Below are 19024 nucleotides of genomic sequence, written 5' to 3' on the forward strand. Positions count from 1 at the left end.
ATATACAGAACACATGCCTATGGTTGTTTAGTACTTGGATACCGTTTTATTATTATCTGCAAATGCCTAGTCTTGATTATTACATGAGTTATCTTATCCATGCAGCGCCCGTTCATCCATCCCTATGCCTACAGTATTTTAATCCTGTTGTTTACTATAATCACTACTGCTGTCTTTATTACACTGTCTGTTTCTATTTCACTACGCTACTGCTATAAAGCTGTTGCTATCGATAAACTCTTGCGAGCAAGTCCGTTTCCAGGTGCAGCTGAATTGACAACTCCGCTGTTAAGGCTTACAAATATTCTTTGGCTCCCCTTGTGTCGAATCAATAAATTGGGTTTCACTTCCCTCGAAGACTGTTGCGATCCCCTATACTTGTGGGTCATCAGGGGCACAAGCCAGTGGGAAACTGTGCTGGAAGCCGTCGGCAATACTTGCTAAGTGTCGATCGATTGGGCCGGATTAGGTCTATGCCGCGAGTGGAGTATTTCGTGCTTAAAAAGGAAACTGGAATAACTAAGCCGGAGAGATGAGTAATGTCGGGCGGAGAATCTGCTATAGCCCATCTGCTAGCATCGCTGGACCACACCAACTTCGGGGACTAATGTCGGGGGGATGACCCCCGGTAGACTAACCTGGGGCATAATTGACCGACATAGGATGGTTATGTTGGGTGATTCAAGTTATGCTGGAGTACGACATGATAGTGTCAAAGTTATTGACCAACTTGAAGCTTGTCCGGCTGAAGTACCAACCCGGGACAGAGGTTACCAACATAACGGGACCCGGTGGGTAATCCAGCATATAGATCTAGTATACGGGTCAAGCTAGCCCGTAATACTCAGGGTATGCCGATATGAGGATCCGGCATAGGACCAACGGTCTACTGTTGGTCAAAGATCCAGTCGCCCGCTACAAGACATTGGCGAGATACGGAAGATCTCCCAGTGACGAAGGCCACGCTAACTTCCAACTGAGGCCAAAGCATGCGCTGACGAAGGAGCAACAGTGCACAGATCGGCAGAGGTCAACGCACAGAGGGCACATGCGGGGACATCACGAGCCAGGGTCAACGCTACTTTATAAAGGTGGCTGATGTAGGCATAGATTCCCTCCGTAGTTCATTCTCTTGTAAGCCTCCTCTCCACTATATAAGGAGGGGGTAGTTCCCTTGCCTTTGGAGGTTACGTTCTACTTCTAGTGTGCTCTTATCTTAGGGTTTTCTTCCTCTAGCTTCATCTTCTACCTTTGGCCAAGTGCTGAAGAACACCATTGTAGCTCCCTATTGAGTTCATCTACTACAGACATGCAGGAGTAGGGGTCTTACCTCCTCACGAGGGCCCTGAACCTGGGTATATCGTGTGTCCCGTGTGTGTCTGCTTGTGTTTCATCTCCATCCTCCCCTCCTCCGGATCCCTCGGCGTGCATTTGGCCTCAACATAAGCCTACCAATGGCATCTGTTTGTTCACCACGACAACACTGTTCCTATAAGAATATGCTTGATACACTGGAAAGCACCGAATAAATTTTGAAGGAATTTCTCCTCTGCCACGAGCCAGGATCATGTGGAATAGTACAACACAAGGAAGCAACTCGTCCGACTTCATTTTTTCTTTGCATCAAATATCAGTTGCAACTCATGTTGCAACTCATAACTAGCACGAATCACGATGGAAATTAAATGGATTAGGACTTGACTGAACACGAAGTTAGTTCTTAACTACTACTGAGTTTAAGATCTGAGCATGAAGTTGTGTTTAGAAAATTAACTAGGTACATACGAATCTAGGAAAAGTTGATTCAACTAATATGAATCGGAGTGTTATCTGTTAACTAGCGCTAAGTAATGAAGGTTTTTGGGTTTTTCCACCGGCCGGGGTCAGCTGTCCCAGAGACCCTCAATGCAACTTGATCCGATCGTTCCTTGAATCTTCCAACACAAGCCTAGCCTGAACCCTCCGGGCCATACTACATGTCGCAGATCTTGAACAAATTTGTGCAGATGTACGACAAGTATTATTCTATACAGGTGGAAGGATAAGTGCTTGTTGGTTTTGGAGTGTAGTTGTGTGGTGCTATTAATAGCCCGCGCAGGCGGCGTCGGCGATTTCCGCCCTGGCCGCCGCGAGGGGCTCACGCCTTTGCACGCGCTCTGCCGCCTCCGCAACCTCCGCCGCCTCCAGGTCCAGCTGCTCGGCCTGAAACGCGTCGGCGACTAGCTGCTCGTCCTCCTCCGGGTGGGCTTGGCGTCACATCTGAACAACCTGATCCCAGCTAAGGTTGTCCTCGGCCATGGATGGTTGCTAGGGTTTAGCTTGAGGTGTGTCCGTCACCCCCGCCGGTGTCCACCATATGTAGCCACGACGGAGCGGGAAACGGCGTTGCCGCGCATGTCGTTTCCCGCGCACGCGAAACGCCGACGAAACTTGCCAATGTGTTGGGCAAGCGCGAGAACGACCGTCGTCGCGCGGAACCGGTAATCGCCGGTGGCACGCCTCGATGAGACGTTAAACCGTCATTAACAACCTTAACGCTGTCTCCGTTAAAAAATGCATCCACACCGCTGGGATACTCGACGCAAATAGTCGTCCTGGATCGCATGGCGTCCACGTGCCGACGCAATGGACGGACAATTTGAACGTCCGAAATACGGCGGCGGGTCTGGAGATGCGCGTTATTTTCTTTGTCCAGCGCACTCCCGAGGACCGGAGATTGATCTAAATGGTGTAATTAGCCTAGCTCTTTCAGTTTCAGCAATTGCCCCTGAGAGAAAAGAAAACCAGGACAAAAGACAGCGCTCGAGAAGAGAAGGAGGCCCAAGAACCAAGATCCACCACCTTCCCCTCTCCCCCCCTCCGATCTCGATCCACCCGCTCTCCTCTCCAACTCTGGTCGCCGCGCTCAATCATGGCGGCCGACCGCTCCGCAGCCTCGGCGCCTGCCGATCCTGATGGCCCGGACGCTGTCCGCCTCACATGGAACGCCTGGCCGCGGTCCAAGGTCGAGGCCAGCCGCTGCGTTGTCCCGCTCGCCGCCTCCATCTGTCCTGTCCGCTCTCCTGAGTCCCTCGCCTCGCCGCCCCTTCCATATCCGCCGCTACGCTGCAAGCCGCCTTGCTCCGCCCTCATCAACCCCTTCGCCCGTGTCGACTACGCCGCCAAGATCTGGATCTGCCCGCTTTGCTTCTCGCGCAACCACTTTCCCCCGCACTACGCCGGTATCTCCGAGAACAACGTGCCCGCCGAGCTCTTCACGCAATGCTCCACCGTTGAGTATCTCGTCGCTGGGGCCCCGGGATCACCAGCACCGCCGCCGCCAGTCTTCTTGTTCGTCATCGACACGTGCATCATCGAGGAGGAACTGGAGTACGTCAAGTTGTCCATGCGGAAGGCGGTAGCGCTCCTGCCAGAGCACGCACTTGTTGGCCTGGTCACCTTCGGGACGCAAGTGCATCTACACGAGCTTGGCTTCTCCGATCTCAGCAAGATCTACGTGTTCCGGGGGACCAAGGACATCTCCAAAGAGCAGATTTTGGATCAGCTTGGGTTATCAGGTGTGGGGCGGCCGGGATTCCCAAAGATGACGCAGCAGCCAGGGGGGCAACAGGTCAACGGGATGCATCCTTCAACCACGGCCGGGGTTAACAGGTTCTTGCTCCCGGTATCAGAGTGCGAGTGCACACTCAGCACGGTGAGAGTTTTGGCCCATTAGGTTTGGTGAATTTAGTAGTTGAACAAAGTGTAACTTGATATAGTGGTTGTTGTATGCTTGTATTACAGTTGCTCGACGAGTTGCAGCCTGACCAATGGCCGGTGGAGGCTGGGAACCGTGCGATCAGGTGCACTGGTGTTGCGCTCAGCGTGGCAGCTGGGTTGCTTGGAGCATGCATGCCTGGGACTGGCGCACGGATCATTGCACTACTTGGTGGGCCATGCACTGAAGGTCCTGGAGTGGTAAAGATTCTTGCTTTCTACGCATGACCATAGATTAGTCAATTGAACATGTTTCTCCTCCCTCAGTTTTATACATGATTCATCACATAATTAAAGTTAGGTGTTGGCAATTCTGAAATTTCAGCTTTGGGGGGCAGTTCTGTTATATAAGTATATAAGTCCATGGTTCTACATATTCCTGATTATTTGCGATGATATTTCTCTACACGTATGTTCATAAAACCATGTGCATGAAATATTATTCCATTTGACAACGCAGATTGTATCAAAAGATCTATCAGAGCCAGTGAGGTCACATAAGGATCTCGATAAGGATGCAGCTCCTCATTTCCAGAAAGCTGTCAAATTTTACGATGGTCTTGCTAAGCAATTGGTCAGTCAAGGTCATGTTTTAGATGTTTTTGCATCTGCTCTTGATCAGGTTAGTATTCTCTTTAGCCAGCTTTATATTTGGTGCTTGTATTGAGGTTTCTATCATTCTCAATAGACTTCACATTGCAGAAGTCCGTGTTCTTAACTTATACTCCCTCTGTTTACAAATATAAGACGATTTAGACTTTTCAATGCGAACTAGATAGACCCCACAATGAGTGAATCTACCCAGTAAAAGTAGACTAGATACATACCAAAAGAAATGAATCTACAAAAAGCTAAAACATCTTATATTAGTGAACGGAGGGAGTAGATCACTATATTAATGCCAGTTCTCCTTTAGTCTTTAATCAAATGACTATCTGAAACTTCGTAAGATTAAGTTATGTGACTATTTCTTACAAGTTGTAGAATATAGTAAATTGCATCTAATCTGTCAAGAAATAAGTACTTATAACAGAATTAAATGGTATTTTCAAGTTCCAAAAGGAATTAAGCGCAGTAGGCTTGCTAAGGTCTATCTCTTGCTGGGTTGGTCCCTCTGTTTTACGCAGTGACTATAGTTTCTCCCCTCCGCTGCAGCTTCTTCCCCTCCTTGGCCTCTCTCTCACTGTTGCTGTCGTTGGAGGACCTCGCTGGCCGCCTTAACCACCGCCTATGGCCAAGGCAAGGTGGTGGGCTTTATCCAGCACCGAGGAATGCCTAAGTGAGAGCCTCACACGACCTTTTTGGAGCCATTGGCATTTCATATATATATTTATAACTAGGAATCTTGTAAGCGTCATGCATTTCTCGACTGATGATTAGCTGATAATAATGGTAAGGGTGTGTTTGTGCTTCTGCTTGAGCGCAAACAAACATCGGAAAATTAATAAGCACTTATCACAGGGGCAGGTGGCGAAATGAACTAGGCAGCCACCCCAAAGCATCGAGAGGGGTGCTTCCACCCAATGGGGTAGCCCAAACAGACCGTTGTCCGTTTTTGGCCCAGACCACAGCATTTCCGGACCAATTTTGGGCTGGAAATGGCGCGAGGCGGACACTGTACACGCATCCAGTCCCACGCCCGACCTAGCCGAGTTGCCAGTCAAACAAATCCACCAACCCCCACGGCTTCACTTTCCTCTCTTTTCTCCTCACGCACAGCTTCCCTGGCTCCTCTCGATGCGCCACCCCTCCTTGTCGGTGCCCGAACAGGAACGCCATCAGCTGCTGCCCCGCCACCCTCCTCGCCGCCGCCGAGTAGGGAAGCCCATGTTGCTGCTGCCAGATCAGTGCGCCTTGCCGCTGTTGGACGAGGTGGAGAGAAAGCTTGGTCACATGGCCGGTTTCATTGCTAAACGTCAGCAATCTAGGCACATTTTTTGCCCTCGATGCGTCTCCCCTCCTTGCCGGTGCCCGAACAGGGACGCCATCAGCCACTGCCCCGCCGCCCTCCTCGCCAGCGCCGAGCAGGGAGGCCCATGTTGCTGCTGCCAGATCAGTGCGCCTTGCCGCTGCTGGACGAGGTGGAGAGAAAGTTCGGTCACATGGCCGGTTTCGGCGACGTCTGTTCAACATCAACAATCTAGGCGCCTTTTTGCCCCCGAGTCGAGGACGTCGTAGGTGTCGTTGATGCCTCGCTTGAAGGCCAACGATGCGTCCCTCTCACGTGGGCAGCAGTTTGCATGGGCGCAGGAAACGACCGTGGCGAGGAGCAAGGCGAGCTTGGCAATTGAGCGATGCATATTGAAATGGCTTCAAGGTTCATTGCTTGTGTGTTTCAAACAGGCGTGCATCCTTTACTAGTACTACTTGATCTTCTTTCCCCAATTTAATCACTCGTGGGATTTGTATTTGTTTGTACAATTTGCACCGTTAAATTCATATGTTGAAATATATTTTTTTTTGCAAAAAAGGAAAAAAATGTCCAAATGGGGTGCGCCGTTGGGTGCACCGCCCACCCCAAATGGACAAGGGGAAGACATGGGCCTATATCCTGTCTGCAGCGAACCCAAATGGACCAAAACGGACACTTTTCCTTTCTGTTTTGGGGTGTGCCGTTGGAGATGCCCTAGGATCCTATGTTCAAGATTGCCCTCGATAGTTCAATTTATCTTACCTCTCTCCGCCCCCGAGCTTGCTCCCCCGTGCCCAACACCCTCTGTCGCGGGTGAGAAGATGCTGCAGCCCCTCAGAGTTAACTCTCCCCGATGTGAGTGTTGTCGCACTCCTCCCTAAGGCGTAGGTTGCCAACAGCCATCCCAACCTCTGATGTTATGTTCCTGGAGTTGTGTGTTCTCGTTGGAGTGGCTCATATGCACCTGAACATCTAGGATCTGTTATTTTGTTCACGTGTACTTCAACCTTTTTGTTGTTTGTGTGCAGATTCAGTTGCATGTGCTGTTGGAAGTAATAAATTCATGTTTGTTAATGGCCAAGTGTAGTTGTAACCATTTTATTGAGTTTATACAAGTAGGGGATTTGGAACTCAAAAAGTAAATGAGTGGAGAAGGGACTGAATGAGCAGCCCTGTCTACCAGTAACATACTAATAACTATGCATTTGAGCAATTTATGTGCTGATAATGATAATTGTTAACGAGCAAGTATGTGTTGAATTGATATTGAAAATTAGAATCTTGAGGAAATTGCACACAAAATCAGGGTGTTTGGTGCAAGTTCTGACATCGTTCTAATTTGGCCAAATCCACCTTGGTTATGTCAAATATCTTTTTAGATTATCTGTTGGTTTATGCCTGGATAATAACCTAGTTTTTGCAGTATGTCAAAATATTAAATTTCGACCACTTAATTGTTGAAAAAATAAATGTTAGAAATTAATCTTGGTAAAAAAATTACCCAGAAAAAAATGGCTTATTCAGGTAAAATAATCATATTTGTATCAATTATAAAAAGAGATAAAAATTACCCAGAAAAATGGCTTATTCAAGTAAAATAATCATATTTGTATCAATTATAAAAGAGATACTTACACAAAATGGGATAAAAACAGCTAATTCCCGTTAAATCTAAACGACAAAGCTATACGTCCACCAGCTGCTTCCAACAGTGGGCTTTCTCACAGGTAGACTGCCCCAGCTACTTCTCACCAGATACTGCCCAAACAAACACGCCATTATGCACCATAAGTATGGTTGGATGATTGTGATGTTTTGGATCAGCTGGTGCCTTTTAAATTGGTGGAAATCGATTGAAAATTTTAGGGTCACGTTACCAGGATATATTGGGTTTAGGGTTGGTTACGAGATCTTATGGGTTTCAGCTCTAGCCTACCCCAACTTGTTTGGGAATAAAGGCTTTGTTGTTGTTGTTGTTGTTGTTGTTACCAGGATATATTGGAGATAAATGGAATCCGATGCTATTAGACGACCAGAAATTGTGGGTGTGTTTGGTAGCCAGTCTCATCTTGGCATGGCTACTCCCTCCTGAAACATGCTGAGTACATACAACTGTGGTGTCCCTAAAGCTTGTATCTGTTCAGACATGCCGAGACGAGATGTTGAGCCTGTATGTGAGTTATATTTGGTTACATCCTCCCTGGGATGGCGATGATACCGCCACAATTGCACAATTTATGAGATATGATGAAACTGAAACTTGTACAGGAAAACAACTCAGCACCAAACAAGAAATTTTAGTCACCGTCCCACTAAGACCAAAATTTAGTTCTTCACATGCGATCAACAGCTACATCACATGCCAGGCAGGTGCACCTGTTCAGGATGCAACATTAGACATACAAAAATAGGCACACCAGAGCAAGTAAATAGCAACAGCATCGGACATAGTATAGTTGCTAACAATGCAACAATTGTGCCTACTACAATAAAAAGGCTTGCAGAGCCTAAATCTTTGATTGAGTATGGGATTTTGTATCATTATGACACGCAATGGAGACAGACACATTCTCATGACCACGAAACAGCAAGGCATCCAACACACTTCAGGACAAATAACGTATGCTCTATAAAATAATATGCAGCTTCTCTGTTCTATTGTGTAAAAGGGTGTATTATTCTAAGACCTGAATTTCCCACTGCTGTAGTCATCTCTTATATTAGGCATTTATTTGTTCATCTTTCACTAGCAACTTTTAATGATCAGAAATAATATATCCTTTCAGTGTTTGATTAGTCTTACTCTAGTTGAATGTTTGATCAGAAATAATATATGAAAGAATGAAAAGGTGCTTTCGTTCTTGTGGAATAAGAAGCCCTCGTACTACCAAATTTGTCACGGCGTCTATGTTTGCTGCTCCAAGAAGAAAAATATACATATCAGGAGATGCTAATATTATGAATTCACATTTTATGAGCTTAAGAGTATTCCCAGTGGATTGTATCTTAAGTCATTTAAAATCCTCCAGTTGTGCTTGTTGATTTATGATTACCAGTTGGTACTTTTGTCCAGTTTTTCTTAGCCACCGTGATTTTGAAACAGCGGGTTGTATTCCGCAAATGAACTGAACATGTGTTGAACTGTTTATAATTCTTTTTTGATGTTTGTAACATCAAAACAGGTTGGACTAGCTGAGATGAAGCTTGCTATCGAGAGAACAGGTGGCCTTGTTGTCTTATCTGAGAGTTTTGGGCATTCCGTGTTTAAGGATTCTTTTAAACGTATTTTTGAGGGAGGTGAACATTCCTTAGGCCTCTCATTCAAGTAAGTTTACATTCTATTATCCCCTTCCATTATTATCCCTTACATTTTCATCCAAAGATGGTATGTCTAGGTAGATCTGTTTAACTGTTTAGTCGGTAGTTTTGAACTCAGATCATTTCACCACCTACTGTGGTTTGTTTGTTGGTTCTGTTGTGCTGGCCATCCACATCACAAAGTAAACATTCATCATGCGTATGTCTTTTAACCTCTAACCAAGTTGTTTTTGGTTCATGCTACACAAATTGAGCAATGATCATAAGCAACCGCCACACAGCGCAGCTGTGGGGCGGTAATGAGTAGTGACTGAATACATGAGTTCACAGCAATGACGAGACAGTAGATAGGTGACAGGTAAGCAGCAGTAAGGTTGAGCTTCAAACTCCTGTATCTTCTTATCTCTCCTTGGACACCACTCACTCCCTTGCTTCTGTCATGTGGATCCACGTTGGCCACATCTCTTCTTTGAAAACCAGTGGCCTTGGTCATTTTCGCTGACGATACTATTTCTGCACCATAGCGTATCCTTCTCTGACTTAATTCTTTTGCCGCCAGGAGAGAACTTCTTGACGAGGGATAGAAGAGAAAATAAAATAAAATAGAACCAAACTAAAATCTAGTACCAGCTTCTGCACACTACTACTAAATTTTAGTAGGTAGTTTAGTACTATAGTCATATGTGTTGTAGTGGTTTCTAGAGTGTTCTAGCTATGTGTTGTAACTAGGTTGTATTTCTTTTCCTAGCTTATGTAGTGTTCTCTAGAATACTCTAGTTGTGAGTAGAGCTAAGTAGTGAAGGCTCATGAAGCCTATAAATAGAGGTTCAACCTCTACCTATGAAATAAATGGAACCTTGTGTTCTGTCTTAGATCTTGGACTAGATCTTGTGTGTTGAGAGTTTTGACTAAACTCTTGACAGCCCCCGCCCCTAGAGCGATATCTAGCGCAGCACGTTGAAGTGGTTCCTTCAACATTTGTGCTGTCCACATTGTAGCACCACAGTGGAGTTGTTCGTCCACAACATTGTGACTTCTGTTCCCTTCCCTGCCTCCTCTCAATCTTGTTATGTGGAGGGATGATGGCTCATGAACTCATGCTACTACTGGGAGCAGCCTTCGATGCCGGTGAGATGGATTAGTAGAGGACATGACATGGAGTGCCATCAGGGGCTGCTGCGGTGCCAGATTTTTGTGGGCGGTTTCAGATGGTGGCAATTGGAAGCAACGAATGTTGTGGTGGAGGACTTGGGACTGGCTAGCAGTGGCTGTGAGCTAGGAACCTAGGATGGTGTGGTTGATCTTAGGAAGCTAAAATATTACATGGTCTAGGATTTGGATTACAGTTTTCCTCTTTTCATGTTTCATTTCCTCTTTTATCACCATGTAGATAATGTCAACTGCTCATCCACCTAACCACCACTAGAAAGTTGAAGATCAAAATTGGTCTGATTTTTTTTCCTTTTTTGCTTGATGGAGTATGAGAAGTTTCTTCTGGATAGTGAACTTGTGCAATCTTTTGTACTGAGAATTTCAGATAGCTAAGTAGTTAACCATGTTCACTAAGTAGAGATTGTGGAGGTCTTTCTCCTTATATCAGTGAGGGAGCTGTAAATATGTACTGATTGTTGCCTTTTCTTTTCTTGAAGTGGCACACTTGAAATAAACTGCTCGAAGGACATTAAAGTTCAGGGTGTTATTGGACCGTGTACATCTTTGGAGAAGGTAGGCCTATCTATACCATACACCCATTTGTGCTAAGATCTCTTAAGCTGAAAAGTACGACTAATTTTAAGACTTGGCTTGATGTTTGCAATGGCAACTGCAGAAAGGAGCTCTATGCGCAGACACAGTTGTCGGCCAGGGAAATTCAACGGCATGGAAAATGTGTGGGCTTGATAGGAATACATCATTTACAGTATTTTTTGATGTCTCACCGAGTGAACGCACCAGCCAGCCTGGACATCAAAATCCTGATTTATATATACAATTTGTAACCAGGTACTTATTTCTATTCTACTATTTTGTTTTAATTGACCGAATGTACTATGTGTGCTGATTCTTGTGCTGATTCTTTTGTAGTTACCAACACCCAGAAGGTCAAATGAGGATAAGAGTTACTACTATATCCAGAAAATGGGTTGATGGTTCTACCAATACTGAGGTTAGCCTTTTTTTTTCTTATGTATGCTATGCTATTGAGCTGTATGCTAAAATTGAACCATAATCAGTCTATGATCATTGGAAGTATGGAGCATCTTTTATTGTGCTTTGTATTATGATTAACATGTGCTACCGCAAAGATTTTTTAGAAGCCGTGGAAACACTTGGGCATTCAACTTGTCACATTTACGTTGTTGCCTTGTAGTATTTTATTTCTCATGCACCTGTTTTAAGGCTATGTTTTTATAAGTGCGCGCAGTGCGGGATGTACTACAATTGAACATTCCTTTTTTCACCGGGCTTAAGCTGTCGAATCAGTGCTAACAGTCTTTTGGAGATAACTGCTTTAAGACTTGTGTTCACTGTTTATAGGATATCTGAAAAATCCTATTGTCAAATTTTGCTCGAACAAATGAATGTTTCTTCCCTGAGTAAAGAGTTCTTCATAGAATTAAGTAGGAGATTATCAGTTCCTAAGTGTTACTTGGAGGCTACGACATTTCAGTGGATGACTTGCACACTTGACAGTTCGACATATATTTTCTTGTAATGCAGGAACTAGTCGAAGGATTTGACCAGGAAACTGCAGCTGTTGTTTTGGCAAGATACATTTCATTGAAAATGGAATTAGAGGTAACTTCTTTCATGCATCAAGCATTATATTAGCTATTATCAGGAGCGCAAAAACTGATTGTCATATACACATATAGTTTGTCTACTGCACAATTGTCATGCTAGCTGGGAATGTGTGAAGAAACTGAGACAAGGGGAACATAACTCTTTCTATAAACATTTCACACTGTTAGAGATGTATAGCCCCTTTACTTGTATATCTCCAGTGTATGAGGGGTTTCCTGTATATTGTCACACATGTACATGTAGTGGCCCTGTGAATACTAGTTGCCCATTCACACCACCCATTCACACCAGTGACGAATAGAAGCAACAACAAGGAGAGTACGAACCAGTGACGAATAGAAGCAACAGCAAGGAGAGTACGAACAGTGGTCATGTGAATGCTTTTCTTAACGGTGGGTTACGTGAGGAGGTGTACATGCAGCCACCTCCTGGGTACTCTATTCCCAATGGCATGGTCTGCCGTCTCCGGCGCTCCCTCTATGGCCTTAAGCAAGCCCCTTGCGCCTGGTTTGAGCGGTTTGCCTGACTTCCGCTGGCTTTGTCCCTAGCGCACATGACCCTGCGCTCTTTGTCCACACATCTTCTCATGGTCGGACTCTTCTTTATGTCGATGACATGATCATCACTGGTGACGACTCTGAGTACATTGACTTTGTCAAGGCCCGTCTTCGTGAGCAGTTCCTCATGACTGATCTTGGTCCTCTTCGCTACTTGGGATTGAGATTTCTTCTACCTCTGATGGCTTCTATATCTCCTAGGAGAAGTATATTCATGACCTCCTCACTCGTGCCGCTCTTGGCGATGAGCGTGAGACTCCTATGGAGCTCAATGTGCATCTCCGCGCGCTATTGTCACTTGGTTGGGAGTCTTGTCTACCTTGCTATCACCCATCCTAACATCTCCTATCCTGTCCACATTCTGTTACCTCCTAGGCGTCCTACGCTATCTTCGTGGTACCATCTCCGGTCGCCTCTTCTTTCCTTGTTCCAGCTCCTTACAGCTTCATGCCTACTCAGATGCTACGTGGGCTAGTGTGACATCGGAACGCCGGTCTCTTTCTGCCTATTGTGTTTTTCTTGGTGGTTCTCTCATCGCTTGGAAGACCAAGAAACAACTCCGTCTCTCGTTCGAGTGCAGAGGCTGAGTTGCGAGCGATGGCTCTCTTGACGGCAGAGGTGACTTGGTTACGCTGGTTATTGGAGACCGCAGTACTGGTGCCATCAGCATTGCACGTGACCCGGTGAAGCATGAGCTCACCAAGCACATAGGTGTTGATGCTTCATTTGTGCGTAATGTGCAGGATCAGGTTATGGCTCGGCTCTACAGTATGTGCCTTCCTAGTTATAGCTGGCTGACTTCTTCACGAAGGCCCAGACTAGAGCGCAACATGGGTTCTTTCTCTCCAAACTCAGTGTTGTTGATCCACCATGAGTTTAGGGGGGGGGGGGGGGGGTTGTTAGAGATGTATAACCCCTTTACTTGTATATCCCCAGTGTATGAGGGGTTTTGTGCATATTGTCACACATGTACATGTACTGGCCTTTGGCCCCCTGTGAATACTAGTTGCCCATTCACAACACGCACATTCCCAGCTTCTTCATTACTCCTTCAAGAAACCACTCCACCATGTCGTAAGCTTTACTCATGTCAAGTTTTGCCGCCATATAGCATGTTTTCCCCCTTCTCTTCATGAAGTGTGACATTTCATAGGCCAGAATGGTGTTATTTGAAACAAGACGGCCAGGTACAAAGGCACTTTAATTTGGAGATATGAGTTCGTCCAAAATGGCTTTTAGACAGTTTGCAAGCACCTTGGAGATGAACTTGTAAACAACATTGCATAGGCTCACAGGGCGTAGGTCTTTCATACCCTCTAGGTTGTGAACCTTTGAGATGACCTGAACAACTGTTTCGTTCCATCCCTCTGGTAAACTGCCACTTCGCAACATGATAAGAACCTCGTGAACCAGGGTATCACCAACTGTCCTCCAGAACTTCTTATAAAAGATCGCTGGCATGCCCTCTGGCCCCAAGGCCTTTAAATCACCAATACTATCAGGTGCAGCTTTAACTTCTCCACTTCTGTATTCAGCCGAGAGCATTTGATATACTTGCTTCGTGATCCTCGGCATAATATGATCCAGAATATGCTCCATGTTTGTACCTGCCATGGGGGAGAACAAGTTAATGAAATAGTTAGATACGAGGGTCTGCAGGCCCTCCTCTCCCTTCACCACGCCTCCGCCATCACCCTATAATAATTTTTTTAATGATGTTAGTCCTTGTTGCAGTGTCACTGAAGATCGTCACCAATGCAATGTTTCATCTATTTGCAGAGTTCATGCAAGGTTGATTGGTTACCAGGTTGTAAAGATAACAACTACCATGATGTTCACAAACAAGTAACAGATCCTTTAGAAATAACAACCAATTTTCCAAATGATAGCTACGGAGTTACAAGACTTTTTGGACATAGTTACCGGGTTTCCTCGATATAGCTACCAGGTTCGCACGAGTCACGACTGAACTACCAGGTTGTTCAGAAACAACTAGCAGATCTAGACAATTACCGTGTTTTCCGATGACAAGCTACCGACTTTTCAAAATTTACAGATAACAACTACCAAGATGTTCACAAACAACTACCAGCTCATTTAGAAATAGCAACCAGATTACTTATAAATTATTATTAGATATAGCTATTGGGTCTCCATAAACAACTACTCCCTCTGTTACGGATTATAAGACCCCCACGTATCCCTAGGCCGTAAATTTAGCTAACATAATAAAAGATATATATTACAAAACATATATCATTTGAAAGTTTAGATGTTCTACTTTCTAATGATATAATTTTTGTATTGGACAATTCATGTTATGTTGGTTAAATTGGTAACCTAGAAATACGCGCCGGCCTTATAATCCCTAACGGAGGTAGTACCAGGTTCTCAGGATTGAACTATCAGGTTGTTTAGCAACATCTACCAGATCTCTAGTACCCGTTTTTTCAGACGACAACTACAAGATGAAACAAACTGCCAAATTTCTAGAGAAGCTAAACATGTTTTCCAATGACAACTAGGTTGTTCAGGAACAACTGCCAGGTTTCGTGACAAAACTAGCAGGTTGTCTGATGAAAACTAACAAGTTATTCGATATATCTACCGATTCTTTTACAAGCAATTACCAGATTCTCCTAAACCAGCTACCGGATTTACCCCACATGGCTGCCAGATTATATACAAAGAGCTACCAGGTTAAGTAAGAGGTTCAAGTTTCATAATAAACTAGCTGAGTTCCCCTTTATTGACTACTAGTGGGTGAACGGAAAAATGGTTGAGTATATTGATACAATCCAAACTAATCGAACCACCACCAAGTAAATCCTGCTGTGTGATCACCTAAAGACTTAGAAATTCTTTCCCTACATCTAACCTTACAAAAACCGCAGTCCGTTAGTGTCTTCATCCTCCAATTGAGAAATCTATTCTTGTTTTCATGCCCCATCCACCAAACCTGAAATTCTAGTGTGTAACACACCACCTAGCAAAATCACATATCCAGCTAGGCATTTGGCCAAATAACCTGGGTGCTAGTACAGGTTTAGTGGTTACCTTGGCCGATGTGGAGCAATCCATGGCGATGAAGTAGCCAATAAAGGCGACACCACTGCCGCCCGTTTCTGCTGCATGCCACCCCCACTTCCTGCTGGCCAGTGGCAATTCAAGAACAACTGTGACACTGCTGCTGTGTCTGCTGGCCATCTCCAAGATAGTAGCGCCTCCACCGCTGCTGTGGTGTCTCCCACCTGTGCGCATGTGTTTTCTTCAGCCTGCGCGGCAGTTGCCACCTCCCGTCTCTCCTCTCTCTCAGTGTTATCCACTCGTTTGGCTGTACATTGGCATATGCGGCATACTGACCCACTGAAGACAGCTCAGCCCATTAACCCGTCCATGCGCCCGGTAGTCATTCATGCCCGAAAACTTCCCGCAGGCCGCACCAACCACATGATCGATCAATCTGAATCTTTGCACGTGCTGTATGCAAAGACAAGGAAGGGCATGTTCCCTAGATAGATTAACCGTTTATTAAATGTCAGCATTACCTGCTCAGTGGATATCTTTACTACATTTGGGCATATTGTAGATTTATTCAAACTGTACCTTTGGCTCTCTGATTTAACATATGACATCTTCAGACACCTGCATTTTTGTACATTCATTTTGTTGCCCTTTCTTTGTGCTGAGATGCATGATTAACAGTCTTTTTGAACCATTTTTGTAGGAAGAGTTTGACGCAACACGATGGCTCGATAGATCTCTCATACGACTTTGTTCAAGATTTGGGGATTATCGAAAGGATGATCCCTCTTCGTTTAGCCTACATTCTAATTTCTCACTGTTTCCTCAGTTTATGTTTAATCTCCGACGTTCACAATTTGTTCAGGTGATGTGTTGCACACCTGTTACCCCCCCACCCCCCACAGAAGTTTTACCATAGTAGATACATTAAACCCAAGAGAATTATAATATTCTGAAAAATACTTTTGAAGATAAATTTGTACATACGATTTGAGAGTTTCCAATCTAAAATATTTAAAACATCATTGGATGTCAAATTATTAAAGTTGACTATCACTTGTTTTTGACTGGCTGGTTTCTTTCTTCCTCCAGGAAATCATTGCCATACTAATACTGAGAGCTTTGTTGTTACAGGTTTTCAATAACAGTCCAGATGAGACAGCTTATTTCCGAATGTTACTCAACCGTGAGAGCATCACTAATTCGGTTGCGATGATTCAGCCTTCATTAATTTCATTTTCATTTGATACACCTCCTTCCCCTGTATTCCTGGATGTGGCGTCAATAGCACCAGATCGTATACTGCTACTTGATGCATACTTCAGTGTTGTCATCTTCCATGGCATGACAATTGCTCAGTGGAGAAACATGTGTTACCAGAATCAGCCAGAGCATCAGGTAATGTGGTTGGTCCTTTCTGAATCTTCTGCTCCCCAAGTGTTTTCTCCTTTCTAACTGTTTGAACTGCAAATGTATGATTATGTGGCACTTTCTATTTATATTTTGCTGTACTGGCTCATAACAATATCTATTTTAGTTACTTGAGAGGAGACATTGGTTTGATCTTTCCAGACAAAATGCACCTTAATTCTAGAAACCGTCAGGTATTGATGTGCTAGTTTCACCAGTCACTCATAAACATGCCGGAGTGAATCAGTTCTACAGTACAATATTGGTGGTGATTTGCATTGGTCTTCCATAAAAAAGCTACATGACAGGGTTTCTCAAGATCTGCCGGTTGCCTGGTTCATCTCAACCAGCTCCCATTTTGTTCCATTCTTCCTGTACAATACTAGTTTTAATAGTACTAAATTGCATTCTTCGTATCATAAACTGAAATTTGAAAAGTTAACTGGACGGGTTTTTGGGTGAATACTAGAAAATGAAAATGGCTTTTACATTCCTCTTTGAGTGAAAACATCCAGTCAATCAGTGAATCTGATCTGCTGAGTATTAGATGGCAACACATCAGTTTCTAGTCACCCTCAGGGTTTAATCTTGCAACCTGGTCAGTTGATGCATCAGTTCAACATGCCAGAATTTCAGATTAATTTGCATGTACTTATGGATTTATTGCCATAAAACTTTCAAGTTCAGAATTGATGCTCTTTATAAGTCAGAAAAAAGAGAGTTCTGACAACTAGTAAATCAAAAGGAAATGGAAAAAGGAAGACACAGAGTCATCATTTATGCTTATAGACTCACCATTTCTTCCACTGAATTTTGGGGATTTAGAACCCCAATATCTCAATATTTTGGATTTGGTTGGTTGGTTCAAAAGCTTGCAAGCTTTCTTAGGCAAGCTATGCCAGTGTTTTAGCCCCACCCATTTTTGATCGATTTTCGCTACTGTTTTTTCCTTTGGCGAGATACATTTTATTGGCTACAGCTCTCTGGCAAGCCACACTTTGGCTTAGTTTTGGCACTCGGGCAGAGCTAATGCCTCGTGGGGCCTGTTGCAACTGATATTTTGCTGTTTTGGATTTGGATTCTTCCATGGTGATTAAGAGTTTAAGACTAATATATCAGGCTAGCTGATTTACTTGCAACACTAATCACATACTTGAATTTTGCAATTCGGATGCTCAGAATTTTTTGTTTATTTCAGCAATTCGCACAATTATTACAAGCTCCTCAGGAGGAGGCTCAGGTCATAATAAATGGCCGATTTCCAGTTCCTAGACTAGTTGTCTGTGACCAACATGGCTCGCAGGTGCGTATATATTATTGTATCTTGTTTTATTCTCTTATTTGTTGCTATTTCCATCAGTAACGTGTCATGTGTGTACATTAAGGCAGCCAATCGGCTTACATCCTACTATCTTTGGCTCATGCACATGCGTTTACTGTTTTGAATGTTCAAAGGCTCTAAGCTATGATCTTTAGCCACCATCCCTTTCTCCACTTTGATACTTCCATCAGTAACGTGTCATGTGTGTACATTAAGGCAGCCAATCGGCTCTCACATCCTACTATCTTTGGCCCATGCACATGCGTTTACTGTTTTGAATGTTCAAAGGCTCTAAGCTATGATCTTTAGCCACCATCCCTTTCTCCACTTTGAAACTATAATCCATTGATTTTCCCTCGATTCTGCTGGTGGCAATTATTCTTATCTGAGTATATTTTATACCTCGCACACTGAAGTTTTTTTTTCAAGTTTATGTAACAGTACCGCACATATATGTAGATAACTGCAGGTTGATCTATGTAAATTAACACACAGTACATTATTCTGCTGCATGCAGGCGAGGTTCTTGTTAGCCAAGCTGAATCCATCAGCCACATACAACTCAGCACACGATGTTCCAGCAGGTTCTGACATCATATTCACAGATGATGTCAGCTTCCAGGTCTTCTGTGAGCATTTACAAAGGCTGGCCGTTCAGTCGTAAGGAAATGCATGCATGGTTTTACTCCCAAGTTGATAACTATTTAACGTTTTACCATGTTTATAGGTTGAGTTGTGAGAAAAATATCAATTTACTTGTATACTCTTCTCCATGTGTCTTATCATCGTGACAGGTCAGGTGTTTTTTTGGAAAATAAACTTTATAGCATGTATCAGTTGTCTGGAAGTCTTGTAACCCATCATTCATAGTTCTATATAATTAATGACCATGATCCATCCTTTTTTTCTTTCTTTCGAGAATAC

The 19024-nt window shown here is 44.1% G+C and overlaps 1 protein-coding gene across 1 annotated transcript; it reads left to right on the top strand.

Moving 5' to 3' along the window:
• Positions 1-2761: 2761 nt before the first annotated feature.
• Positions 2762-19008, top strand: LOC124702800 (protein transport protein SEC23-like). The gene is made up of 12 exons (XM_047234966.1): positions 2762-3694; positions 3784-3957; positions 4217-4378; positions 8851-8993; positions 10636-10711; positions 10815-10987; positions 11069-11150; positions 11705-11782; positions 16073-16234; positions 16504-16767; positions 17978-18082; positions 18618-19008. The coding sequence occupies exons 1-12, from the start codon at positions 2912-2914 to the stop codon at positions 18762-18764; spliced, it is 2349 nt and encodes a 782-aa protein (XP_047090922.1). The 5' UTR covers positions 2762-2911; the 3' UTR covers positions 18765-19008.
• Positions 19009-19024: the final 16 nt, after the last annotated feature.

This window comes from Lolium rigidum, chromosome 3 (genome assembly GCF_022539505.1).
Source record: "Lolium rigidum isolate FL_2022 chromosome 3, APGP_CSIRO_Lrig_0.1, whole genome shotgun sequence".
NCBI classification, from domain to species: Eukaryota; Viridiplantae; Streptophyta; class Magnoliopsida; order Poales; family Poaceae; genus Lolium; species Lolium rigidum.

Excerpts from the sequence above, each read along its gene's own strand:
- LOC124702800 (XM_047234966.1), top strand. The coding sequence starts at position 2,912 with ATGGCGGCCGACCGCTCCGCAGCCTCGGCGCCTGCCGATCCTGATGGC. Across the intron at positions 3,695-3,783 it reads GCGAGTGCACACTCAGCACG|TTGCTCGACGAGTTGCAGCC; the intron begins GTGAGAGTTTTG and ends CTTGTATTACAG. Across the intron at positions 10,988-11,068 it reads TATATACAATTTGTAACCAG|TTACCAACACCCAGAAGGTC; the intron begins GTACTTATTTCT and ends ATTCTTTTGTAG.